General features: G+C 57.7%; 1 protein-coding gene across 6 annotated transcripts in view; it reads right to left on the bottom strand.

The window, feature by feature from the left end:
- The window catches only part of CACNA2D2 (calcium channel, voltage-dependent, alpha 2/delta subunit 2), a 130161-nt gene that overhangs the window by 56436 nt on the left and 46863 nt on the right, over positions 1-26862 (bottom strand). For all 6 annotated transcript variants that reach the window (XM_012720388.1, XM_012720389.1, XM_012720390.1 and 3 more), the window contains exon 3: positions 8818-8934. In XM_012720388.1, the coding sequence (XP_012575842.1) occupies positions 8818-8934 (117 nt within the window). The remainder of the gene's footprint in view (positions 1-8817; positions 8935-26862) is intronic.

Below are 26862 nucleotides of genomic sequence, written 5' to 3'. Positions count from 1 at the left end.
AAGCGGGTGGGGTCTTGTTCCACCCATGGCTCTGCCACTTGGCCAACTGCCCCAGCCCCAAATGGTGAAACAGCCATGGTTGAAGGTGGGGACCCAGGCTCCCTTCAGGCTCAGGGCACGTCACCCCCGCTCCGACCTCTGGATCCCGTGTCTCAGACCGTCACCCCTCAGTGCAAGTCATCAGTCACAAACTGTCCTCTCTGCCTTCCCCAGAGCTGCGGCTCCTCCGCCAGTTCACGCCAACAGAGCTCACACACACAAGCCGGCTGCCTGGTTCAGGGCCCCTCGAGCCTCTCCTGGAATTCTGATCCCCTGCTCTGACCCTGTCTTGCTGCCTGTCTATCCACCTGTCCATCTGCTTGACTGCTCAGGCTTCTTCTTGGAAGCTGCTGGACCTGTAGGAGAGTGTGGGGCTGAAGCTGGGGCTGTCAAAGGGATTCTGTCTGGGGGCAGGGAGGCTCGGTCTTGAAGGCGGCCTTGGCCAGAAGTCTCCCTGAGCTGTGCCAAGGACAGATGATATTGTGCTCCCTGTGTGGGGCTGTTCGAGTGGCCTAGCAAATGGATGGGTCATAGGTGGGGAGCTGCCTACTTGGCACCAACCTCAGCCTCCCAGGGAGGGGCTGGCCCCTGGCCTCCAAGGCAGCTGGCGGCTGGGGCCTCACCCTCGGCTCTCTCCATAACTGGGCTCCAGCTGGTGTTGACACAGCAAACATGCTGCGCCTCCCATTCGCTGAGGCACAGAGTGGGCAAATACAGGAAGGCTGGAATAAAGGACCCGGCAACCGTGACCAGCCTCTCAAACAAGGGCCCTGAGGCCTGTGCCAGGAGGCAGGAAGTACAGACAGTGTGGCTCTCAGAAGTGGGAGCTGGGGACGGGCCCTTGATGAGGCGTCCAGGGAGCAGAGGCTGGGGTGAAGTCTGCAGCCCAGCAGGGCCCACACACTGAGCGGGATCACAGGTCAGTCTTATCTGGGGACCCTGCCCATGGGTACTCCCCTGAGAATCCTCTCCTGAGTCGTTATCACCAGGCCTGGGCAGGAGCTCTGATGACAGACCTGTAAGGCTGTACTTGTTCCTGTTGTACAGGCAGGGAAACTGAGGCCCAGAGACAGATTTGCCAAGGTTTCATCTCAGTGTTTTTCAAGTGCAGCACGGGGGCCTGGGTACAGATGTGGGTGAAGCTCCTTGTTCTTGGCCATCTTCTAGTTCGGAGCCTGGTCAAGGCACCGTGTGCCAGGCTGAGGTTGCATTGGGACCTCATGGCCCGATGCTTTTTCTGAGTGCAAGGTCAAGACTGCGGGTCTTGGTGTTAGGCTCCGAGGAACAGCATCTGCACCGGGGGAGACCCCACGCACCGCTGCCTCGAGCCTCATCTCACAGGTCACCGAGCGCGAACTCTGCAGCGCCAGCTCAGAGCCCTCCACTGCCACCTGCATGCCACTGCCCAGCACGCGGATTGCACGAGCTCTACCTCTGGCCTTCGCACCTGGCTTCACCCTCTGCCTCGTGCCCCCTCCCTCCCTTCCCCTCCTCTGCCTGGCTAAGTCTCTGGTCACCCTGCTCCTGCTGCCCCAGGTTCTCTAGGTCTCCTCATAGCCACAGGCTTGCCAAGTGGCTCCGCACTTGGGCAGGGGTCACTCTCTGCCACCTTAAGGAGCAGGCTGGTCTCCTCTGGTGGGGGGCTCTGCAAGTCCACCCCCCTGTCCTTGGTGACCTGGTGCAGTGTTGGGACATGGCAAGCACTCAGTGTCAGTGAACAGAGGCTGAAGGGCATATAAGGTCCCCGGGTCCCATGATATGCCAAGTCAGGGTTACTTGGGCTCCGCCAGGAAATACCTCAGGGGTCCCTACTAGGGGTTAGCATAGCACCTGGGGTTGGCCCTGCCTCAAGGTACAGGCTTGGAGGAGAAAGCCAGGAGGTCTATGATGGCCTCAGAGTCCCTTACCACCCCTGTGCTCCCCATCTCGGGGCCAGGTCCATGGCACGGGTCTCCCCACCAGCACCCCTATGGGCTCCCTTGTCCCGCAGGCCCCACTGAAGCAGTGGTGGTACTCTTGCTGTCTCTTAAGTCATGAGAATAGAGTGAGCCTGCAGATGAGCGGCTACCCCAGGACAGTGGGAGCCCTGCCCCCCTGCCCCCTGGTCGCCACCCCTTCACAAAAACTGCGGCACAGGCACCCTGCGGGGCTCATTCCCAGGCTGTGACCAGCTCAGCACAGCCTGCGGCGCTTGGCTCACTGGCACCGCCAGGGCTCAGGGCTTTCCTTCTTCCCTTTCACCACACTGGAAATTCCGCCAATTCAGAGGTTCAACTCAAATGCAACCTCCTCCAGGCTGGCTTCTTAGATTTGTCCCTTCCATGTCACTTTTGCATAGGGGACCCTGTAGCTTCTCATCTGTCTCCTTGAAGTCTGCGGTCTCAGGGCATGGTCAGCCAGCCAGGCCCCTCGCTCGCCCAGACGTGGATGAACCCCACCCTCCCCTAGTTCTCAAGCACAAGGATTTCAGAACAAAGGGCCAGATGCTATTAAAACTCAATTAAATTCTCTGATCCTGAATTAGGCTGGTTTGTCCCTGGGGTACCTGCAGGCCCTTTTACTCTGCCTCCTAGCTTCTGCCCACCCCCCTTCGCCAGCTAGGACCCCCAGAGAGGTGGGCAGAGCAGGAGAGGATGCTCCCTCAGTGCAGGCCTTCTCTGGGGACTGGAGTCCGATGTGCCTCCCTCGGGTCCAAGGTCCATTTTCTCCATTTGGTTGATGCCCCTCCCCTGCCCTACATTCCCCCTCCCATGGTGGGGTGTGTTCAGGGATATTAAAAAGGGCTTAGCACAGTGGCCCTTGCCTGCACTCCTAGCCAGCCACTTGCCCAGCTGTCCCCAGAGGCTTCAGTCGAGGTCCTGCCCCAAGGCCCTTGCTGCTCTACCCTCTGCCTGGCATATGCGCCCTTTCCTTTCCCACCCTGGGCTCCTCTGATCTGGCCAGCATCACTCTGCTTGCCCCCAGTCCCTGGGAGCTCTGGGGGGCAGGGCGCATGGGTGCGGACCAGGAGGAGCCAGGGTAAGGGGGTCATTGGGACCCTGGCTCAGGTAGAGGTTGGGGTTGGCCTGTTTCCGAGGCCGTTTCCTCATCCAGAAAGCCCGACAGTGAGTGGAGACGCGCCAAAGGCTTCAGGGCAGCAGAGGATTGCTGAATGACCGAACAGGAAACCGAACGGTACTCGAGGTGATGCACACGGTATCATGAGCTGGACCACCAGGCAGGACAGGCTCAGCACCTCTTGGGCCACACTGGGAGCGAGGGGCCTGCCTGAGTCACAGCAGCCATCTGGGGGCCAGCGAAGCCCAGCCCCAGTCCACAGCTTGGTCTCTCTTGAGGCCTGACAGGTCAGGTGTCCTCATGGGACCACCAGCAGCTCGGGCAGGTGGGTGAAGAGGAGGGCTGATGTGTTCCCTCCGAGGGCCCTTGACCAGGTCCTAGCCACTCACCGTCTCCCTCTTCACTCCCGGGGAGGCCAGCTTCCTGCCTGGTTGGCGCTGGCTTCTCCTCCTGGCCCTGGTGGGGACAGTGACAGGGGAGGCGGTCTTCACACTCATGTCCAGCAGTTCCTGCAAGCAGTCTTTGCCTGAGGCTCACACCGGCTCCCAGGACCCCGGGTGGAAGGCCGCTTCCTCCAAAGGGCTCCCTCTGAACTTCATTCCGAGAGGTCTCTCTCCGCAGCAGGCTGCCCAGGGTCTCCCGAGTGCCCGCTGCCCACACCCTCCCTAGTCTCCATGCTGGCAGGCTCTGGCTGTCTCCCCGCAGGCAGTGATCCCCACGGGCTCCCGCACAATAGGCGCTCAATGAATGCCCACTCTAATTCACTCCCCCACCCCCTGGGGCTGTCGGCTCCTCTGGGTGGCAGTGGCACCTTGCCAGGAAGCAGCAGTGCTGTTTGGGTGAGGGGAGAATAATCAGCCGTAAACGCCGCAATCAGGGAGAAAAGGCTGCTGGGCCCTTGGCGCCCACGCCTGTGCCTAATTGGCTCCACGTGCCTGTAGCTCCTCTCAAGAGCAGAAAAGTGGAAGGGTCAAGATCTCTTAATGTTCGTAATGGAGGGGAGGCAGAAGCCACTGCCAGCCCCATATAAACACCTTTTAATTGCCTGGAGAAGGGTGGGCGGAGGCAGCCGGTGCGCCAGAATCCCCTGCCTGTCTGGCTACCACTGCGGTGCCTCTCAGAGCTTCCCTGGTCTGCAGTCAGCCAGCCCCCGGGGCTGGCCCGCAGCTAGAACCCCAGCCACAGCGCTGGGAGGTTTCAGCGTCATGAGGCCCCTCCTCCCGGCCAGGCCCCGGAAGTACCGACGCCCGCGGCCTTGTCCTCCCAGGACCATCAAGGCAACAGGGAAGCAGCTCCCGAGCTGGCCTGCAGCTGCTGGAAGCCAAACTTTCCCCTCGTCGGTCTGGTCTGCTCCTCCAGGCGGTCCCACACTTGAGGTCACCCGCTGAGCTGAAGGCAGCTGCCTCCTGCTGCAGCCCCCCATTCCAGCTGCACCTTCTGGGGTCCCGGTGTCTCTCTGCTCGGGGGAGGGCTTTCTTTCACCATGGCTGTGTCTTTCTGTCTCATCGGACCAATGGTTCTTAGTCTGGAGAGTCTGTGCCTCCAGGGAACATTGGTAATATCGGGGGACGTTTTTGCTGGCTGCAACTGGGGGAGTTCAGTGTTCCTGGTGCCTGGTGGGCACAGGGCAGGAGGCTGCTCAACGTTCGCCCATGGCCACAGCAGCTCTGCCCAGATTTATCCAACCCAAACGTCAACAGCGCCGAAGCTGAGAAGCCCCGCGTTAGATAAAGCTCTAGAGAGAAAGCAGCCAGTAAGTGGGAGGCAGGCAGGATATTCTCCCTCCTGATTGGGGGGGGGGGGGGTCCTGCAGCCTCTGGGCCCCTGGCTCCCTCCCTGGCTCAGTCTCCTTGCTCCTCTGAACACCCAGCCCAGAGCCCAGTTCCTCAACAGACCTGGCCACACTGCCAACAATGCTTCATTTTAATTGGGTTAAGTGGCCATTAGCGGCGAAAGCAGGGCAGCTATGTGCAGAAAGGTTTTTAATTTTGCTCTTTAAATGATGCTTGCTCCCTTGAGAGGCCACCGGTGGTGGGAACACTGCCCACTGGAGCCCCAAGAAGCAGAGCCACAGCAGCACGCCCCCCCCACCCCCCGATGCTGACCCTCGTGGGGGTGAAGTGGGAGGGTGCTCAGTGTCTTATCTTTCCTGCCCAAGGAGGAAACTGAGGGTGAGACTTGCCCTGGCCCTCCCAGAACAAAGCCCTGTCAGGGGGCAGGAGAGTGCCACCTCTTTGACCCTTGTCTTGCCCCTGTCGGGAGAAGATGCCACGTGGCCACTAGTGGAAGCATGAAGGAGGGCAGTTGTGGGGTCTGGTGCCCAGCCGCCTGGGTCCACCCGAGCTTTGCTGTGAAACAAGGAGTAGTGACGTAACCTCTCTGGAGCTCAGCTTCTTCTAGGGTAAAATGGGAATAAAGGAGTAACCTGTTGGCTTGTAGTGAGGATTTAGGGGGATCTGCAGTGTTTCCACTCACCTGAGGCCAGGCACTTGGCGGGCTCTCACCAAGGGGCCAGTACTGTGGGAAGGCATTACTTCTGCCATTTTAGGGGAGCGTCCTGAGCTCTCAGTTCACACAGTCAGTTGTGAAGCGCTGACAAATACTGAAGCCCAGCCCCACCTTGGGGTGCACTAGGTCTGGGGTGGGGCCTGGGCATCTTACTGAAAAACCTTTGCAAGCAGGTTAAAACACTGCTCGAAGAGACAGGCACAGGGCACAGGGTCCCTTGGCCCCAGACGAGGAAGTGCCTGGGGAGGGGGCGTGGGGAGCAAGGGCCTGCTAGGAAGGGCAGAGCTTCAAGGCCGAGGCCCCTAAGTCCAGGATCCCCACCCAGGCCGTCTGGTGGCTGGCCTGTTCCAGGTGGGAAGTGAAAGCGTCCCCCAGAGCAGGCTTCTAGCCAACACTGATCTCCCTGGAGACCCAGCGCTGGCCTGGCTTCCCTGGCCCTGGGCCCTCTGTCCTCCAGGAGCCAGTCCACCGAGGCATCGCCCTTGTCCACAGGGAGAGGCTGGAGCTCCCACCTGGGCCACACCTCACCTCAGGCAAGGCCCATGCGTCCTCCCACCTCCTCCCCTCGGAGCCACAGGCCGCGGTACCAGGCAAGGTGCTGCAACTGGCCCAACCTTCAGGGACACTTTTTCATCAAGTTCTTTATAAATGAGGGGGCTGTAAAGCCAGGAGTAGTGGGCAGGGATGGTTTATTTTTTTATGCATATGGAACTGGGGTAGAGGCCAGAGATGCAGGGCAGTGAGAGGGCTCACCAGAGACAGAGCGGGGGGCAGAACAGGCAGAGCGACGAAGTACACTGCTGAGGGGAGCAGCGGGCGGGTCAGGAGAGGTCTGCTGCGCCATGTGGGTCAGCTCCGGGGCGGGGATTGAACTACTCACACTGAAGCGGCTGCGGCCAGCTTCGTAGTGCTGGGCTTTACCCTGTTGCACTACCAGGGGGGGCCCTCACGTTCTGGTTTTATGGAGGGAGACGCTAAGAAGTGCTGTATGAGAGCAGGAACAGGAGTCGTCCTGCACGGCATACCCAGCATCAGCCTGGCACATGAAGAGATGACCTTTCTGGGAAAGGTCACAGCTCAACTCTGCCTCCCATGTGCTATAAGAACTCAGCCCTCTCCTTATCCCCCTCAGGACTCAAGACAAAGGACAGATTCTGGCTCAGAGACCGACCCCCGCCTCCCCCCGCGGGGAGTCTAAGCTCTAAAACACCCCTTCCCTGTCCTGGTAGGGTAGCAGAGGCACCAGCAGGTGTCCTGGACTTGGGGATTCTGGGAACAAGGCGCTCACCTGGCCCCACATCCTGTGTGACAGTGAGTCCTGTCCTGCGTGCTCAGTGCCCCCTTGCCAGCCCAAATTAAAATTCTAGGCCAGAGCAAGGGGATTTAAATTGGATTACTGCATGGGGGTGAAGGGAGGCACCGCCATGAAGTGAGGGTGGGGCAACATCCCTCCATCTAGAAGCACTCAGACTTCAAACAAACGTGGGAAAGGAGAAAAGGAACAGAACTTGATTAAAAGCAAATAGAAAAGGTAATTAAGAGCAAAGTTCCTCTTGACCAATTAGGACCAAGGAGGGGGAAGCCGGCCTTCCTCTTCCTCTGGGGATATGGACAGGAGGGAGCACCCTGGGGGCCGCAGCCCGAGGGTGAGAGGACAGAGGAAGAGAGACGGGTCAGGCCAGTTCTAGTGGGGCAGGACCTGGCTGGGCACTGGCTGGCTGGGCAGGGGAGCAGATTTCTCATGACCCAGGATGATGCCACTGGCCCCTGCGGCGACTGCTGCCCCAGCCCCCTGGCGTTTTCCGCTGTCTCCTCCGGTGACGCGGTGGTCCCAAAGGTCAGGCGGACTGGGCTGGCCCACTCTGGGCGCACTGGAGAGGGGCCTTCAGAGGCCACCCGCTTTGGGTGTCTGGTCCCAGATGCTAGACTCTTCTTAGCCTCCAGGAGGCACGGGGTGGGCAGGCGACCCCAGGGGGACAAAAAGGACCAGCTCCTGGGGGAGAAGGTGGTAGTTCTCTCCTGGATCTGGATTTGGTGGGCGTTGGGGCGAGGTGGCAGACCAGACCAGATCCTGCCAGGTCCCTAGCCTGAGTCTGGGCATGGCTTCTGTGGACTTGCTTTTTTTGTTTGTTTGTTTGTTTTAGTTAGCTTTATATAGCTATAGCTTCATTGAGCTATAGCTTTATTGAAGTATAGTTTTAAAATTAGCTTTACTGAGATACAGTTACTGAGATACACGCTAACATTCCTCTACATTAGTATACAAGTCAGTGGGGTTTTTTGGGGCATCCTCAGTTGTGCAACCATCACCACAATCTAATTTTAGAATATTTTCATCACCCCAAAAAGAAATCCTGTACCCATTAGCCAACACTCCCTGTCCCCTCTCTACCCAGCTCTAGGCAATCACTAATGTGCTTTCCATTTCCGTAGACTTGCCTATTCTGGACATTTCACAGAAATGGGATCACACAATAGGTGGCATTTTGTGACTTTTCTCTCACTTAGTATAATGCTCCCAAGTTCACCCATTCTGCTGCATGTCTCAGTGCCTCATTCCTTTTCATTGGATTCATTCATCTTTGACACGGCTGAGGGCAGACCGAACCCTTGCCCTCGTTTACTGCACAGCCTGCCAAGGGCACTGCCCCTGCAAAAGCACCTCCTGACATGCCTTCCCTGGGGTGGGTCTCCTGGCCTGGGGTCTGCCGCTTTTTGGTCAGTTGGGGAAACCAGGCAGGTTCTGTCACCTCACAGAACCACAGTGCCTTGGAGCTCATGGGTGCACGCTCCCTGAGTGGAGATGGGGAGCCTGAGGCCCCGGGGTGGGCAAAGAAGTAGCCACAATCATGCACAGATTAGGGACTTCAACCTCTAGTACCACATAGCCATGCCACGCTGTAGGGTATCCAGAACCCTGCACTTCCTTCCCATCAGAGATTCTCAGCCACCCATGGGTCACTGTCCTGGCCAGGCACTCACCAGGTCTCGCCTAGACAGAGCAGAGGAGTGGAAGGGGGGCCTCCCTTCTAGGCCCCAATGCCTCAGATCACCTCTCACGCAGTCTGCTCTGGCTGCCCACAGCCCATGCGTGCACAGCTCAGCCAGCGCTGGCTGGCCTGAATTTGGAGGCCAGGAGTACACGTGCTCACGGCGCCCGGGACCTCACTCTCACAGTGCCTGGCCCTTTCCCAAAGCAACAGCCACACTTACCTTCAAGGCCTGCACCTTCCTGTCCAGCAGGCTCTCAATGTCCCCTGCCACCTTCTCCACTAACTTCTGAGGTTCATTCTCTTGCACCTCAAATAGATTCCGGTTGTCCTTGTAAATCTGGAAGGAAGGAGAAATGGGGGTAAGGCTAGGGTAGGCCGTATTCCATGTCGTGGCCCCCACACCCCTCTCTGAACAGCTCACCACAGTACAGTCCTCACCCCCAACTGACCCTGACTGTGGGCACGGAGGGAGCTCGGAGGTCTGCGGGATGGGCCCAGCACTTCTGCGGACTCAGAGGAGGCTCACGTCACAAGCCCCATGGCTTGCATGGTTCTGGCTGGCTGGGCAGGACCATCACTGCCTTCTGTGAGATGCAGGGTTCTTCTAGGGACCATAAACAGCACTCCCTGACTGGCACAGAGTGCTGCTGAGGGCAGCAGAGAGGTGAGCTGGATGGGAGGCAGGGCGTCAGGGGAGATGAGCCCAATAATCACACACTGTATTGAGGCACAACACACCCCAATACAAAGACACCTCACACTCAGGTGCGGACTCATGGGCACACCTGCACAAGTCACCTCGGCCCCTGGGTCACCCCTCCACATGGGCTCCGGCAGCCATGTCACTTCTTCTTTTTTTTTTTTTTGCTAATGCTGCCTCAGGGCATTTGCAGAAAGTTAGTGGAGCTCTGGGCCTCCCTAGAGACTCCTGTCACTCAGAGCATAGAATTGGGGCAGGGGCCAGGAAAGAGAAAGCAGATGGGGAGAACACATCTCCCTCTTTCTTGGGGTGGGGGTGGGCCAGTGCACACACCTGGGGTGGAAATTTAACAGTCACGCATCTTTGTGTGAGTGTGTGTTACGGTTCAGCACACATCCCTCTGTGTGCATGTGCCTATGTATTGGGGGTGGGGTGGGGTGGGGTTAGGGCTCCAGACAAGGCCTGGAGAAGCAGAGTTCTTCAGGGGTCTTTGTTCGAGGCTGGTCTTGGGTGTGCGCACACGCCTCTCTCTGTGTGAGTGTGAGCACGCGTGTGTGAGCATGCCGGTGCGTGGGTCACCAGCCCTGTGTGATGAGCTTGAATGGGTCCACACGTCTACCCAGGTGACCCCAGGAGACCCATGCCCCAAACTGGTCCTTCACTGGAGGTCACAGGCTGGGCTGGTGTAACAGAGCTGCTGCCGCCAGGCTGTGCCATCAGGCTGTGTAGAAGCAGAGGCATGTGGAGAGATGTGAGAGGAGGTGATGAGGAGGAGATAAAGAGGTGGGAGAGGCAGCTGATGAGAGACAGACAGGCAGGAGAGATAAGGTCCTGGAGTGACAGTGAGACACGGGAGATAAGGCCTCTGGCATCCTGCAGGGGGAGGGGTGGGGGAGCCAGGCGCTTCCATAGCCCCTGCCCTGCCCCTCCCAGTGCCTGGCAGTCCAAGGGTTAAAGCACTACACAAAGCCGCACAGGCAATCTCCTCCTCCCGCCACCCCCATCCCTCCCGGCTTCTCTTTTCTTTTTGTCCTTCTCTTAGAACAAAATAATTTGTGGTGAAGTCGCTCCTTCCCACAGAGCAGTGGCGATTAGAGGGCCGAGTCTTGAGGCCTGGAAGTGAGGCTGGGGAGGACGGAGGCCCCAAGTGGGCACCAGGCCAGGTTGTTCCCTGGGCCCCCTGGGCCCTGTCTCAGGCAGAGGCCAGACAGAAGACCTTGATGGAACAGGGTTCAGGGAGGGATCAGAGCCTGGGGTCACTTGAAAATGCAGGGGGAGTCTGAGCCCAGTGCCCACTATTGGGGAAACTGAGGCTCAGGAACAGGAGAGGACGGGTCAAGGCCACACAACTGAGTGGCAAAATCAGGTCCCACGTCTTCCTGCATCCCTTGTCCTTCCCAGGTTTGGGGACACAGAAAAGAGATTCCTTCTCTGCCCCAGGTCACTCTCTTTGGGTGTGCTGAGGTCAAGGCCTCAGTGCCCAGCCCACTTGCTCTGGCAGGGAGTGCAGCTTCTTGACTTCTCAGAGAGGGGGCCATCCCTGACTTCCCTGTCAAGGTCACTCCCAGAGCCTCTGCCTATAGCACTGAAGCCCTGGGACTGAGGCTGGGTCATGGGTTCCTGACAACTCTCCTTGGGGAGCCCAGGAGATCCCCACTGGGCCCATGGGGCCCCTGGCAAACTGGCATGATGTCTGGGCCAGGACTCAGGGGCGCAGAAGGTGGGGGTATCCAAGGGGCAGGGTCACACCCAGGGGACCCAGGACTTGGAAACAGGGACCCTCCAGAGTCACCGCATTTCTGAATCTCAGTTTATTGAGTGTGAGAATGGCGTCACAGGCTGGTGGCAGACGGTGAGGAGCCTATACTGTTGTCACTACAGCTATTATTTAGGATCACTGGAATCCAGCAGAAGGAACTGGCCCCCTCCCAGTCTGCTCTCCTTGCCACATCAGCACACTTGGGCTCCAAAGCTACAGGCTCCCATTCCTGGGCAGGAGCCCCCGCCTCCCAGGGGTCTGCCTGCCTCTCCTCCACCCATCCGGGCCTCCCAGCAGTCCCTCCCCAGACATTCAGTCCTTGTCTCTGACACCTCAGTCTCCACCCTGTAGCTGATAACAATGAAGCCTAGACACTGGGACGCCGCGGACAGGGTATAGCTGTGGCCCGCGCCCTTCCATCTCCCCAAGCACCAGGCTGGTGTGTCAGAGACCCTTGGGAAATGTGTTTGCTCAATTCCGTGTTCAAGAGCAGAGTTTTGGGGCCAGTTGGACCTAGGCCTGATTCCTTTGTTTCTGCCTACAGCTGCGCTACGCCTTGGGGCTTAGGGCTGCATCTGCCTTGCCCAATTCCTGTCCCACTTTCATGTAAGGGCCCCTCACAACATGTGTCTGCGCACCCCCCGCCCATGCCAGTATTCCCGACCTCTCCAGCCCACTGACCTGGCACACATTTTCTTGGGGCCCCAGACCCCGCGGATTCCTAGGCCACACCTTTGCCCGTGCTATCCCTGCTTCCCTTCTGCCTTTCCTTGCCTGAGTAAATCCTCCCCAGAGGGAGGGTGGGGCTCCCCAGAGGGCGGCTAGAAGGGGCTTCTGGGAAGATGAGGGCATCATTCCAGAATAGGGGTGCTGGTCCTGTTACCAGCAAAGCCTGTCTTCCAACCTCAAAAGAGCCCCCGAGGTGCAACTGCCTTACTCCTTTCAACCTCAGTGCCTCACTTAACATTAGACGCCCTGTCGAGAGGTTATTAAAGCCCCTGGACCTGTGCCAGTTGCCCCTGTCCCCTGGGAGGGCCCTCGGCAGAGCCCTGTGTCCCAGGGAGAGCCATAGTCTAGCAGCTGGTCCCGCCCTGGGAGATAGGTCATGCCTCCACTGAGGGGCCTTCTGGCTACAGGCCTAGCAGGAAGCCTGGGAGAGGCCAGAGCCACTCCAGAGCATGCCCAGGGTGGGCTCCCTTGAACCACAGCATCTAGCCCTGGTCCCTGGGGTCAGTTCAGAAGCAACAGAAAAGGCCAGGCTCACGGGGTGCTGAGCCCCACCAACCACAGACAGACTGCAGCCTGCTGGTGCCCTTGGCCCAGCGAGCTAATTGGAAAAACCCAACAGCTTCAACAGCAGTGCAACCCGCAGGCGCCCAGCTCTGCACAGCAGCTGCATGGGGGAAGGCCACGGGCCAGCGGGCCTAAGGCTGTGGCAGCTTCACACCAGCCGTGATCCGGGAGCAGCAGCAGGGGCGCCATCCTACAGAGGAGACGGTGAAGAGCAGCCGACAGGGCGCAGACCAGGGGACAGGCTGGCTGCAGCCAGGTGGCACGTGGGGGAGGGCAGGAAGTACAGTGGCAGAGGACAGAGAAGCTGGAAAAGCGGGATGGCTCAGTGGGTCAATGGGACAATTCAGAAGGTGGTCTGCAGCCCTGTTTCCCAGGAAGGGCTCGTCCATCCTGTATCATACACCTATGGCCACCATCACCTGCAGGGTCCTCTTCCCCTGGAGGGTACCACCCCCACCAATTATTGACACCTGTTCCTCCAATGTCTCTCATTTGTTTATTTAAGCATACAGAACTGGGGTACAGGCCAGAGGTGCTGGGGCAGTGAGAGGACTCACCAGAGACAGAGTGGGGAGCAAAACAGGCAGACTGACAAAGTACACTGCTGAGGGGGCCAGCAGGCAGGTCAGGAGAGGTCTGCCACGCCATGTGGTCACCTCCCTGGCTGGGGGTTGAACTCATGTTGAAGCGGCTGTGGCGAGCTTCATAGTGCTGTGCTTTAAACCGCTGCGCCACCAGGGAGGGCCCAATGTCTCCCATTTTCTTATTTGCCTCCCACTCCCTGCCAGAGCTGGCCCCAACACAGCCTCTTTCGGCTCTAATTCTTTTGTAAAGCAGCATGTGTGGCCAGCCTTCTGGCTTGGGATTTTCAGAAGGGGTGGCGGGGGCAGGTGCCAAGGCTCCCTCAGGGGCCCAGACCCTCCGCCTCCTGCTTCTCTGATGTCCCACATCAGAAGGCAAGTAAGCCGGGAAGACACTGGGAGAAAAGTGACCTTGAGCAGGAAGTCTGTATACTCACAGGGCAGGCAGCTCTCAACAGCCCTCACTTGGAGAAGGGGGTTGGTGGTCAAGCTCTGAGGTGCCTGGAACCCAGGGACAGTCACCACAGGGACAAAAGGCTCAGAACCAGTGACCAGGACAGGCCCCAATCGGGCTGCAGAGGTATTTTTGCGAAGCCCCTGACTGTCAGCAGCAGTGGGGCCAGGACTGGGCCAGTAACCAGCCTGCCCAGGAGAGAAGGAAGGTGCAAGGTGGGGAGGAGGGTGGGATGTCAAAGGAAGGAGAGGGAGTGCTGAGTCTGGCTCTGGTCTCCGCCGGGCAGGTGCCTTGTGTGCTCAGACCTCACCCAGCTCTATCAGCCCCGGCGGGACCACCCAGGCCCACTGAGAGCCGGAGAGGGTAAGCCGTGCAGCAGAGTTTGGAGCTGAACCTGGTCAGTCTGACCCAAAGCCCTTGCTGTAGGTCCCCATCTGCAGCTCTGTCCCCTGCATTTATCCCCAAGCTTGGAGAGTAGGCCTCTGGTGGGAGAAGCTGGGGGTTTGGTGGGCATGAAAGGGGCCCGGGCAGACTCAGGAGACCTGTGGAAGGCAGGAGAGCCATTCTGGGCAAAGGGAGGAGGGGAGACAAGCAGAACCGCCTGCCCACTGACCAGCCATCCCACCAGGAGTAAAACAGGTGCGCGAGTGAGGCGCCTCTCCGCAGTGAAGGGGAACGGGCCCTAATCTCTGGAAAATTAAATCAGAAAGAAATGGAACGAGAACGATTGGATGCAGTCTGGGCCCTGCTGCCGGCTGTCTCCTCAAAGGCCCAGCCGGGGTTCCAGCATTCCAGAGCCCCCCACCCACTGCCCAGAGAGCAGGGCAGAGCGCCCGCAGGGCTGGGGGCCGAGCCCCATGACCCCCAGGGACCTGCTGCTCCCCAGTTCTCTCTAGGCATGTACCAGCGTCTGGGCCCTGGTCACGAAAGCACAGCTGGTGATGGTCTGAAGTGCCCAGTCCTCATGCCAGCAGCCCCTGGTGGGAGAGCAGCAGATGGACCAGAGCTGGTGGGCCGGGTCCCCGAGGCTGACCTGCACAGGCCAGCACTGGAGAAGCCACAGGGTCTGGGTTTGGGGGTGAGGCTCGGCTGATAGAATGGGGTTCACTACACCAGGGATTGGGAGAGACTTGTGTAGAAGGATAGGTGTATCCATGCTGGCTCAGGGCCCCTGAGCTGGGCCAAGAGAGAGGTGGGGGATGGGACTCTGGAAGTGACTGGCGCAGTCCATCACGTTCTTTAACTAAGCTTCCTATTTTCTGGCAAGAACTCAGCATAGGGGGTCACAGGTGCTGATCCCTACATGGGCTATGATGGAGGTCAGGAAGGCAGCATGGGGCAGGGAGGAGGGCTCCTGGCTTGGCTTCTAGGAGCGGGTGAAGAGGTAGGTCCTCTGGCCGCCGGTGCTCACGGATGACCCATTCCTCATCCCTTCCACCGCCCCCCAACCCCTAGCCCCCACCCCTGTGTCTTTACATTTCCACTGGGGCCCTCCATATTCATGCTGACCTGTTGGGTACAGGATGGCCGAGATGGACCAGACCTGGTTCTGCCCTCCTAGGACTTGCCATCCAGAGGGGATCCAGAGGCCCATTCAGCCTGCTGACAGAGGGGAGGCAGCAGGGGAGGTGCGCTGGAGATGCCTGGTGTGGGGCTGGCCTTCTTGTAGGGCTGGGACAGGGGATGATCAAGGAAGAGTCTGGGACTCTGTAGAGGGGAGAGGCCTTCAGCGCAGTCTGAGAGGCTGGCTGGAGCTGCCAGACTGGGGAGCAGGAGGGGAGGGCCCCAGGCAGGAGTAATGAGAGGTGCAAAGGCGGAGAAGGGTTAATGGGCTGCACAGCTACAGTGGCCCGGGGCTGGGGGGTGTGGGGGCCAGAGGGAAGCTGGGGGACAGGTTCTGAGAGGAAGGGAGGGGAATTGGAGGGGTCCTCAGAAGAGGAGGGAGGTGTGGCCTAGATCACAAGGTGAAGAGGTGGCTTTGGGGCCCCTTGGTCCCCAAGAGGCAGCCACTAGGAGCTCTCACTAGCATATTTCCCTCGCAAAACACGCAGGGGCACAAAGCCCCTGCCGCCACCCCCAGCAACGCCTCCCTGTTTTTAAAGTTAAAGTTTAGTTGACTGTCATCCATTACCGCAATTAGTACATTATGTCTAATTATGCAATTAGTGTAAAAAGTGCACTTGCTGCTGAGAATGGGAAATTACGCTGCCTCGTTACGCTGTAAAACCCATGTCATAAAAAGGCTCAATCTCTTGTTTTTCAAAAGACACAAAACTCAACACAAAACAATACTCCAAATCCTCTCAGCTGAGCTAGGGCCAGTCTGCGCCAATCGTCGCCAGTCTTCCTGCTGGTGGCCCCCCGGGAAGCCCCACTTTGGGAGGCCCCACACACCCCAGGGCGCAACGGGGCCTGCCACAAAGGCACACTGAGCTTGCAGCCCATTCCTGGGTGCGGCCTGTCACGGCCCCCTGAAACAGACGTGAATTTCTACAGTGACTTTAAATTGGTCCTTATTCCAGACCTAACTAGGAAGGAGGCCACCAGTATTTCAGCCCTCATATTTCAACGGGAGCCGTTGTGGGGGGTTCAGACTCTACCCAGCTCCTCCAAAGTGCGGGTTCTTTTTTTTTTTAAGAGATTTATTTATTCGTGCATACAGAACTGGGGTACAGGCCAGAGGTGCAGGGGAGGTGAGAGGATTCACCACAGGCAGAGAGGGGAGCAGAACAGGCAGATGGATGAAGTACACTGCTGAGGGGAGCAGTGGGTGGGTCAGGAGAGGTCTGCTGCGCCACGTGGGTCACCTCCGGGGCTGGGGATCAAACTCACACTGAGGTTGCGGCCAGCTTGCAGTTTCAACCTGTTGTGCCACCCGGGAGGTCCACCGTGGGATTTCTTAATAGCAAATGCTCCAGGGCAGCTGTCGCCCAGAATCCATCTCCAAGGTCACAAGTTAAAATGCCAGCATGGGCGGCTATGCCAAAGAAGCCCTTCCTTGAGCCCCTTCCCCGAAGTTCCCACCCTTCCTTGCTTGAGACAAGATTCTTAGCCAGATGGTGGTACGTACCACAGAGCTCTTGCCCAGGCAGTGATCCATCCTGACCTCTGGGATGTGATGCACATACCCCCTGCGGCTGCCACCGCCCAGCTTAGCAGGGCAAGGTGTTCCCATAGCAGAGACCCCAAGACCTGGAGTCCTGGCATCCCAGGGCCTGTGGGACGCCCCCATCAATGCTGCATGCTGAGGCATCTCGGTGCTTCCACACCCCAGTGGAAGCTCTTGCCAAGAAGGCAGGTGGACTGTGGGGAGGAGGGGAGGCCTGGACCCACACAGGGGAATCTGTTGCCTAAACTAGCCTAGCCCTGGAACAGACGTCAGGGCCTGAGACGCCTGGCGTCTCCAGGCCTTGTCTACTGAACTGGTCTTGGAGAACAGTGGCCCTGTCAAGGAGACTCTTCAGGCCCCCCAGTCCTCTCCATCTGGTCGAGGAGAGCAACACAAGTGGAGGATTTGAGCCTGAGGTGAACAGAACCGCAGGCAAGATCCAGGGGCCCCTGTTTGCTCCCCCTCCCTGAGCTGGGAGCCACCGGCTGTTGAGGCAGCTGGGAGGGAAGCTGTGCCCAGCATACCAGCTGGCACGGGGGAGTGCGAGTAAACATACCCGCACTTTCCCAACTCACAGAAGTCGCCGGGTGGCGGCCGGCTGGTGTGGGCGCCCATGTTTATGGGAAACAGATTGTTTGTGCCAGCGTCTGGGCCCCCTTACCACCCACTCTGGCTCAGCTCCCCCACTGCCGCCTCACCTCACGGGCCCGCCCACCTTCTGGAAGGATTCCCAAGGCGCTCACTCACAGGACAATGAGGGCGATGCAGGGGCCCCCTGTGGGGCCAGACGAGGCTCTGCACATATCCCCTGGACTGCTGTCCTAACAATTGTGAGGGCAGGTAGGTTACTGCCCCTTCTAGCAGTTGAAGAAACTAAGGTTCAAGAAGTAGAGAAGCTGGCTGGAGACAGGGCAGTGAGGCCAAGAGCCCACGGCGCCGGGCACCTCAGGCCGTCGTCAGCTCCAGGGTCCAGTGCCCTTAAGCTCCAGCCCCAACATGTCCAGTCTTCCCTGTACCCGGGTGAGCGCCTGGAGCAGCCCTGGCCAGCATGGCCTTGGATGTGGTCTCTGGTCTCAGAGCGGGGCCACTGCAAGTCCTCCACCCCAGAGCTTTTGTCTTAGGCGCCGTAAAAGACAGTGAGGTTCCGTCTTTCCACTTTGGAGGAGTGACAGGTCTGGCAGGGCAGGATAGAGGCTTGGGTGGTAGGGCAGGGTGGGCAGCAGCTCCAGCAGACCCTGAGTGTCAGGGAGGATTCCCAGTCGTTCCACAGTCCTGGTTGCTGTGGGATCTCATCTAAGATGATTGTCCCTTAGCCTAGAGCTGGCAGAACTTCACCCTGGTAAATACCTCTATGAGGCCGGGCCTGACATAGTCTTGAAAGGCCCAAATCTGGCCGGAAGCTCCTCTTGTTCCAAGTGCCCCCAGTTCACCTTCCTGGGAGTTTCTTCAGCCACCCCCATCCCTGTGGTAAAGCACCAGGAAGGGCTCAGCACCTGGCTCATTTATCTTTAGGTGAGGAAACTGAGGTGCGGAAAGATTAGAATCTGATTAAAGGGGAGATTTTGCACCCCTGCGTCCCCTGAACTTGAAGCCAAGAGTGGCTGAAAAGCCACAAGCCTCCTCTTCACCAGCCATGCGCTCTGCCCGCACCTTCACCCTCAGAGTCCATGTGCCTCAGCCAGGCCTCTGGGGCGTTCTTCACAGATGACAGCTCAAGCGCAAGGTGTTGCTGGCTTCTCCTGTTCTCTTCCGTAGCTGCTGCCCTGGCCAGGGAGCTTTCCCTGGCCCAGACACTCCCATGGGGCCCACTTTCCAGGTCTCGATGGCTGGAAATCTGCTCTTCCTGAATAGTGACTGCACCAATCACACGGTGGGGCCCTTGAGCTGGCAGGCAGGTGACCACACACAACCTCGGCATGCTGAACGTGGGGATGAAGGCAGAGATAGCGTAAGCCCAGGGGTGGCTGTGGCCGACCATGGCTTCAAGACCCTTACAGGCAGTCACCCCAGGGTCCTGCCACTCCCATTACAGTTCCAGTGCACGCACCTGGCCCCTCGCGCACTGGCCCATACTGCGTTCACGCTCAGTGCCCAGGAAGCCACCTGCAGGTCCTGCTGTGCCTCACACTTAGGCTCACAGAAAAGGTACCACAGCCCAGCAGGGACCTGTTCCCTGTGACCGGATGCCCAGTAGCCCTGGGTCATGGCTCCCAGTCTCCTGATGGACACGGCACTGGGGAGGTTCCTAAGAGCATGGGTGTGAGGAGGGTCAAGGTGTGGCCTGCCTGAGGAGCCCTCCGGACCAGGGTCCCCAGGAAAGAGGGGGTGAGCCCTCCCCTGAGGGGCCTGAGCGTGAGGCACACTCATAGCTGGCCTAGCTTCCACCTCTTCCAGGTCACACCTGCCATATACACAGTCTAGCCTTCACCCCTCCTCAGCTCCATCTTAGCCCTTCCCTAGTTTTTCTTTTATGTTTTCCCTACTTCCAATTTATAGGCTCTTCTTGAATTTTATGTATCCTTGTAAGTGACTTAAATCTCCTGCAGAGCAAGTTGGAAGCATTCATAAATAAACAAGCAGGGCTCAGACACGGAGGCCTTGCACATGCTCGGATAGGCGAGGACAGGCACACTTAGGGATGTGCCCGGGCGGGGACAGACACCCAGCGGGGACCTGCATTCTCTCTCTCCCATCATATTTCCATCCGGAAAAGCTCTGCTCTTTGGACTTGAAAAACGCAGAGTGGCCACCAGACAAGGCCTTCCTGGAGCTGGGAGGTCAGTGGTGGGCCTGGGCAGCCCCCGGCTGGCAGGTTCCCCTCAGCGTCCTAAGCATACAAATGAATGGCCGCCCGGCTACTCCAGCCAGTACCACGAGGGCCGTTGGTCTGACGGCCATGAACTTCAGTGCAGGGGTGCCCACGGCACCTGGGTCCCCACCTCCTGGTGGGCTGCTCCTCACTGCTCAGCTTTCGGGGCTGCCTGATGAGGTGATTACCACAGGAATAGCCGTCAATACCACAGGGCCAAGCCAGCATCCACGCGGGTCATCCAGGATGCCAAATCCTCACAAGCGCTATTTGTCACTCCCATTTTACAGACCAGGCAACTGAGGAACACAACATAGTTGGTGGGATCAAATGACTACACAGACTAACATCAGGCGCTGCTCTGAACCCACCCCCAAGCAGCTGGTCTGTATCTCATGGAATCCTGTCCCAGTCCCCTCCTCTGGGAAGGTTCCCTGACTGCCCCTCCGTCAGGTCCATGGGGTTGCTTGTACCCAGGGCTAGAAAAATCGGGAGGTGGGCAGCTGAGCCCAGTGTTTCAAATCTCATCCAGTTTGAGAGTTTCTGGAGGGCTCATCTCTCAGGAAGTACAGGCCCTCGGGACAAGCCCCTAATCTGCCTGGAATCATCTACTTAGATCCACTGATGAGTCAATAACATTCTCACGCTCAGTAACTCCACCGGCACCCAAAGAACTCCAGGCATGAGGACTTGTTCATGCGACCTGTCGGCCCGTGGAACTGTGGGGAGGGCAGCCACCGATCTGAGCATGCCCCGAAAAGGTGCTTCTGCCTGCAGAAAACCACGCTGGCCTTGCAAGGCTCACAGGTAGGACACAGATGGGTAAACTAAGGGCCATGAGAGGCCTGAATAGCAGGGCAGCCCTCTCAGGCCACCAGCACTTCTGTGCTGGGAAGGTCAGTGAACTTAGCAGGCAGGTGTGAGGGTCTGTGAAGAAAGATGCTGGGGAGGAGATCTGTGGTAGGGGAGAGACAGCTTTGCTCCCTATCTCTCACTGGGGCCTGGGGGAGTGGACTACTGATGTGAAGTCTCTGAGAACTTGTGGGGTCATCTGGCAGTCTGGGGGCAACAGGCTAGGTCCCGGCCTATGGTATGACCGTCTCTCCCTCCCCCTGCTCCTTTTTCCCACACAGGCCTGGCACCTGTTAGGTTTCAAAGGCAATGATGGTCCTGGCTCCTGCGTCCCCTGCTCAGCAGAGGCAGAGAAGCCTGAGCCTCTAGCTTCATCAAGAATCCGAGCAAGTGTTTTATTTACAATTGGGAAAACATGGAAGCAGCCCAAATGCCCAAAAGTAGATGACTGGATTAAAAAGATGTGGTACATATACACAATGGAATATTACTCAGCAACCAAAAAAGAGAAACACATGTCTTTTGCAGCAATTTGGATGGAGCTGGAAAAGATCATGCTTAGTGAGATAAGCCAGAAAGAGAAAGAAAAATACCGGATGGTTTCACTCATAGCAGGAGTATAATGGACCAGGCGAGGAAATTAAAAAAATAATGAACAACCATATACCAGAGACATTTTGCGGGGGTGGAGTGGGGAATGGGATCAAGAACGGGGGTGGGGGGTGGGGAGGGAAGTGCACGGGATTATGGTGATGGCACATGGGTGACTTGGTGATGGGAAACCCGCGGGGATTACAATTGAGATGGAAAAAAAATGTACAAAATGATGTAAAAATAAACTTTTGTAAAAAAAAAAAAAAAGAATCCGAGTAAGGAGGTGGTGAGGGCGAGGATGTCAGCAGAACAAAGTGCCCTGATCATGTGAGGCAGCCCCACTTCCTCAGCAGGGAGCGAGCCAGGGCGTGTGTTCCTCTCCACCCCACCTGTACCACTGGGTCTGCTGGAAAAGACAGAGGAGGCCCACTTGGCACCCCTAGAGAAGGCCTGTGGGCCCAGCTCACTGGGGGTGCTGAGGAAGCCTTTTGGAGATGTGGCCCAGTTGACCCCTGTCCTGGGGCCTGAGGATTAGGGCATGAGGCCTGCTCCGTTATGGTTCCTCAAGTGTCCCTGAGTGCACCCCATGTTCCCACCCATACACTGGGGTGGGTAGCCTTCCTACATGCTTGCCCAGAACTCTGTACCCCAAGACGATCCTCTACCCTCTACTGTATTCTGGGGAGCTCTCAGCCCCTACAGGATGTTGCTACGGTCTCTGTCTTACCACGACACCACTGGAACCTGGTTCAGGTCTGCTTTCCTCAGTGTCCCATAGGACCTACGCAGGAAGCCCCCATCTGCTCCCAGGTTCAAGAACCAGGAGAATGTGCCAGACCAGTCATGTCATCGGCATGGCCTCAAGGTCATCTGCCATGTGCAGTCTAACCTCCACCCCCTCTCAGGGCCTGGACCCCTCTCAGTTGCTAATATCTCCCTCCCCTATCCCCCTGTCCCGGGGCCCTGGGCGTCCAGATGTCAGGTAAAGACTCCATGGCCCGGCCCCTTAATCCTCCCTGACCCAGGCAGCCCCTGCGCATGTCCCTCTGCCAGCCAAGCCCACAGGGCTGCCTGAGAAGTTGTCCGGGAAATCCCCTCCTTTCCCACTTTGTGTGGCTGCCAACACGCTGAGACGCCTTGGCTATCGCACTCTGAATTTATGGTGCTAAAGTGCGAATTTATCTCCAGCCATAAATCCAGGTGATGCAGGATCCAGTACTTGCCTGTGTCTGTACATGCACGTGAGAAGGCACCGTGTGTGGTGTAGACACACATGTTGGCTATATCTACACTCACACCAGCAAGTGCTCGACTAAGTATGTGCCTCCAGGTCAGGGGCGTCCCTGTGTGCATATGTCTGGGCTCATGTGTGCAAGTGGCGGAGAGGAGGGTCACTCTGAACGAGGTGGTGTGCCTCCTTCCTGGACACAGTCACCAGCCCCCTGTGGCTTTCTGCTCCAGGGCAGCACACGGTAGGTCTCAGGGGAACACCTATGTACATGTGAGGGGCCCTTGAGCCCCCCCAAGCGGACCTGGTTCCCTGCTCCCATCATCTCAGAGGGCCTGGATCCTGTACTGATCCCACATACAGACTCAGGCTGGTCTCATGAACATGGGCTGGGACCTTCTTTTAGCCACTGACTCCATAGACGTAGAACCCCCCCTCCCCATAGTGCACAGCGAGAGCCCCAGGGCACAACTTCCCAGGAATGGGGAGTGACAATGGAACTGTCAGACAGATTCTTCACCCACCCCCACTCTGCAGACAAGAAGATCTAGAAACACCATGAAAACAATTGATCTCTTTGCTGATAGTGGGTGGAGAAAAAATTATCTTTCTCTGAATACTAAAAATAAAGCCCAGTTTCCTAAAAGCAGGGCCCTTCTCAGCCCATGGTTTCAAGATTTGCCATTAACATCAAATGTAGATTGGGAGAAGCCAGCTATGTTAAATGCAGGGCCCCTTGGCTGAGGGCTCAGCCCTAGTACAAGATGGGGCTCCCCGGGATCCAAACCCTGACCAAACCCTGACAGGGGCAGCAGTGTGGCAGTCAGGCGAAGCTCTCCAAGGCAGGCCGGAAGAGGGCAGCCGGGACTGGGTCCATATGCTACTGAGGCTGGCTAATGGGCTGACAAATTAGTAGGTCTCCCCTCTCAGAGGCGATAAATGAGCAGCTGCCCAGGAGGGCTGGGGGCTGGGCCGCTACCTCCCCGAAGTATTCCTTAGGCTCGCCCCACTTGTCATCTAGCGGGTGCCCAGTTCCAATACTCGGCAAGGGTAGAGGTGGAGGATGAGGGCTGCCCATGGGTATGGGAAGTGGGAGAGCAGAGAGGGCATAAAAGGGTCCCCTCCTCCCCTCCCTCGGAAGAGGCCCGAAACAAGAGAGACCCTATTCTTTGGGCTGCTGCTATGCTCTGAGGGGCCTGTTGAGGAGGGGGTCAAAGCATCACTCTCCCCAAGTCCCCTGAAGACCTCTCCAGCCCACAATGCTTAAATGTCAAAAACAAAGCAGCAGCCAAGGACCCACCAGCATGACAACCTGGGGTGGGGTCCTGGGGCAACTCTCGGGGTAGGGTGGCTTCTCCTGCACAGTGCAGGGCTGTAGCCTCGTAAGCTCCCAAAACCTGTAGCAGGAGGAGCAGAGAAGCTTCTTTTAGGGGTTCCGGGGGCCTGACTCAAAGCCAGGAGCAGCCTCCGGGGTTAGTGAGTCCCTATCACAGAAGGGGGTCAGCAGAGGTTGGTCCCCAGGCCTCAGCCAGTCCTCACTGGTGGTGGATTGGGCCAAACAGTCTTATGTGTTCTTTCTGGCCAGAGAGCCCCAAATTCTTTATTTATCCCCAAATTATTACAAAGTGCCCCTCCTCCTGCATGTTCTCAGGACATTCACTCGTTTTGACAGTGTGAGCCCCTGCTCACACTGGCGCCCCCTCCCCACCACCCCTGTAAACAGAACCTGCCTGCTCTCTCCCAGGGGCTGCTAATTCTTCCCCAGAACTGCTCGGACGTGAAATTGGAGTGAGACAATGTGTGTTTAAGGAAATGAATCTCGCATCTTAAGAGGCTCCTGTGCCCGCCCTGCACCCCGCCCGCGCGCCCAGAGGCAGGGAAGGAGCACTTGGCATCAGGGAAGAAAAGGCGGAGGTGACACTCGGTGCCAAATTAGCAGCCGCCACAGCCAAATATTGTACTTGCCTGCAATCTTCTTTTATTTTTCGAAAGAAAAGGCTTTTACAAAGTGAAAGAGGCTGTTGGAACACTAAGGCTGATGATGGTTTTAAAAGGCAGGCCCGCCACACGCATGCCCATCTCGGGAGCTTCCGCCTCTCAGCTCGCTCGCCCGCTGCTCCCTGCCGACAGCCGCGCCCACAAGGCGCTGCCCCAGCCAGGCCCTCCACCCCGGTCGCACGGGCTGACATCATGAGTGTCATGGGCCACGATGACGCAGATCTCTAGCCATGTGCTAGTCCTGGACGTGGACCTGCCTCCACGCCACCCCTGCCTGCGTGGGGCCCTTGCAAGTGAGGGGTCACTTGTGGGGCGCCCACAACCTCTTGGCATGCAGAGGCCTCAACAAAAGCCTCTGCAAGAATTCCTTGTCTACTCTCTGAGGAACCGTGGTGTCCCTACCATGGACAGTTACCCTGTCCCCCATAATCAGTGTGTCTCCTCCGATAGCGTCTGCCGGCTCCCACTCACTGTTGCCACTGGCCATGCTGGGGTCCCCACGCACAAGGAATTAATCAACCCACTGAATAGCTGCGCAGACACCCTTTGCTTGACCCTGCACAAGAAACACGGTTTTACCCTGTTCTCTTGACTAAGCGCTGGGTGGGTCTCCTCATTGCCAGGCACCATTAGGACTTGATGATTTTTACCCATCGTGCAGACTCAGTCTGTCTCTCAGTTCTTCGAGTCTGGGCTTTCTGATGCCTTGATTTCTTTGTCAAAGGTTAGGGAGTAACTGTTGGCCCAAGGGGCTGGAGGCCCCAAGACCACACCTGGAGGACACGTGCTCTTACCAGGCCTGAAAGCCATCCTCAGATCCCACCTCTCCACACCCCGAGAGGTGGGGGCTTAGCCACAGCTTACCAGTGGGACACTGGGCTCCAAGCATTCTTGATAGGAAGGAAGCACAGCCAGAACCAGACCCAAATGGTGTGGCACCACAACAGAGATGCTGTGATGTGGCACCAGACTGGCGCTTCAGGCGAGGACCCATCCCCCCAGCTGACCAGACCTTGACTGCTGATGAGTCCCTGCCCTGGCGGAACACCAGGGAGCATCTCACCTGAGCTCTGGCAGATACACAGGTGGGGCGGAGGAGTGCAAAGGCCTGGGCACCAGTCGGCCAGGCCAGGCCAGAGCTCCAGCACTCTGGAATCGACTGTCTCATGTGGACCGCACCGCAGCTTAACTGTTGCTGCTGTGCCCTTCGCTCCTCAGGCATGGCCCCTGAGGGTACCTCCCCAATGGGCACCTGCACACACAAACCTCCACCCAGAGTCTGAAGCCAGAGAACGTCCCAGGCACAGCTGGTGCTGGGCTGGTCCCACAAAGCTGACTCTTTAGTGGGTGCCGTCCCGCTGGCAATGAGGGGCTCACCACAGTGACAGATGGAGGGCAGACAAGGCTGGTTTGTGGCAGACGTGCAATTGATCAGACAGACACCCATCGTGAACCAAGCCAGGCCACTTGCGGATGGGTGCAATATTTCAGGTGTGTGAGAGTTTTAGGGCAGTGTTATTATAAGGATTAGGGAGTGGGATGGCTGTTGCTGAGGGCTATCAATGCTTTGGAGAGAGACAATGAAAGGCTGAGTGTGATTAATCATGAATTTAAAGTGCAGAGTGAAAGCCAGAAGCCCCCTTGGCAGGATATAAAAAGACTCATCTCCTGCAGCCAGAGGCAGAAAAAGCTGAGGGTGAGATACGGGACTTAATTGAAGAGTGACAAAGATTCCGAGGGGGTGACAGTCTCAGTTCCAGTCGGTTGGCTACCCAAGGTCAGGACCCTGACTGGGCCCCTGAGTTGTGGCATGAAGACATCTGGGGGACTCTACTTAAGAACCTTGAAACGCCTTAAACTCTGAGTCCTTCTTATTAAAGGCTAGGGTTCCCTTGCTTAGACGAGGTGACGAGTCCTCTGTGTTACACTCCTCTCAGGATCTGCACCCCTCCTTTCCAGCACCACAGCATAATCAGGGGTCAGGTCACAATATAAGCAACCCTAGGAAGGGCCTACTGTAGGGGAGAATGTCTACATCCTGGAGGAGCTCGCGGGTCTCGCTGAGTGCGGAATGGATCCTGAGGTTATGGCAGCAAGAAAGGCAGAAGAGAAAGTCATGTAGGGCAGAGATTATTAGTATGGAGCACTTGCCCTTGATGGAGGAAGCCAGAAAAGCATTATTCACATTAAGAAAAGTAGAAATGCCAGAACTCCATGGCAAACAGCTGAGGAGGAGAGCAAAGCTGGGACTAGTGGGCACACAGGAATGGTGCTAGCACAAAGGCCACTGTTTGCCACACAAGAAGGGACGCACTGGGTCCTCAGCAGCAGAAAGCCAGCAGCTGCCCTCTGTAGGCCACACAGCAGGTGTGGCCCGGGAGGCTCAACACTTGGGCTGAGCCAAGAGTGGCCCTTCCGCTCAGGACCCAGCTGGCCCAATGAGGGGTCTGTGTTGGGAAAAGGTGCTGTATGGACTTCATGACAGGTTCTAAAGGAGAATCACAGTATAGTTCTAGGGTCTGGGCCATTTTCAACAGAAAACCCTGCATCACTCAAAAAGCAACTCCTGGTTGTAACCAGGCTTTAGTAGAGACCACACACGACACATGATGAAATGTGCGTGAGCGAGTGAATGACTGGACTTCTGTCAGTCCCATGAGTCTCCTGAAGGTCTCATGAAGCCAAGAGCAATCCACTTGAGAAGGAAGTGATGCATCCTGGTCCAGTCTGAGCTGGGTCAGAGTGCACACAGCTGCTCAGAGTGCACACAGCTGGTCAGAGGGCACACAGCTGGGTCAGAGGGCACGCAGCTGGTCAGAGGGCACGCAGCTGGTCAGAGGGCACATAGCTGGTCAGAGGGCACGCAGCTGGTCAGAGGGCACGCAGCT

This window comes from Condylura cristata, unplaced genomic scaffold, assembly GCF_000260355.1.
Source record: "Condylura cristata isolate star-nosed mole 26May11 unplaced genomic scaffold, ConCri1.0 scaffold00004, whole genome shotgun sequence".
Classification (NCBI taxonomy): Eukaryota; Metazoa; Chordata; class Mammalia; order Eulipotyphla; family Talpidae; genus Condylura; species Condylura cristata.
This window is presented reverse-complemented; position numbering and strand designations above follow the sequence as displayed.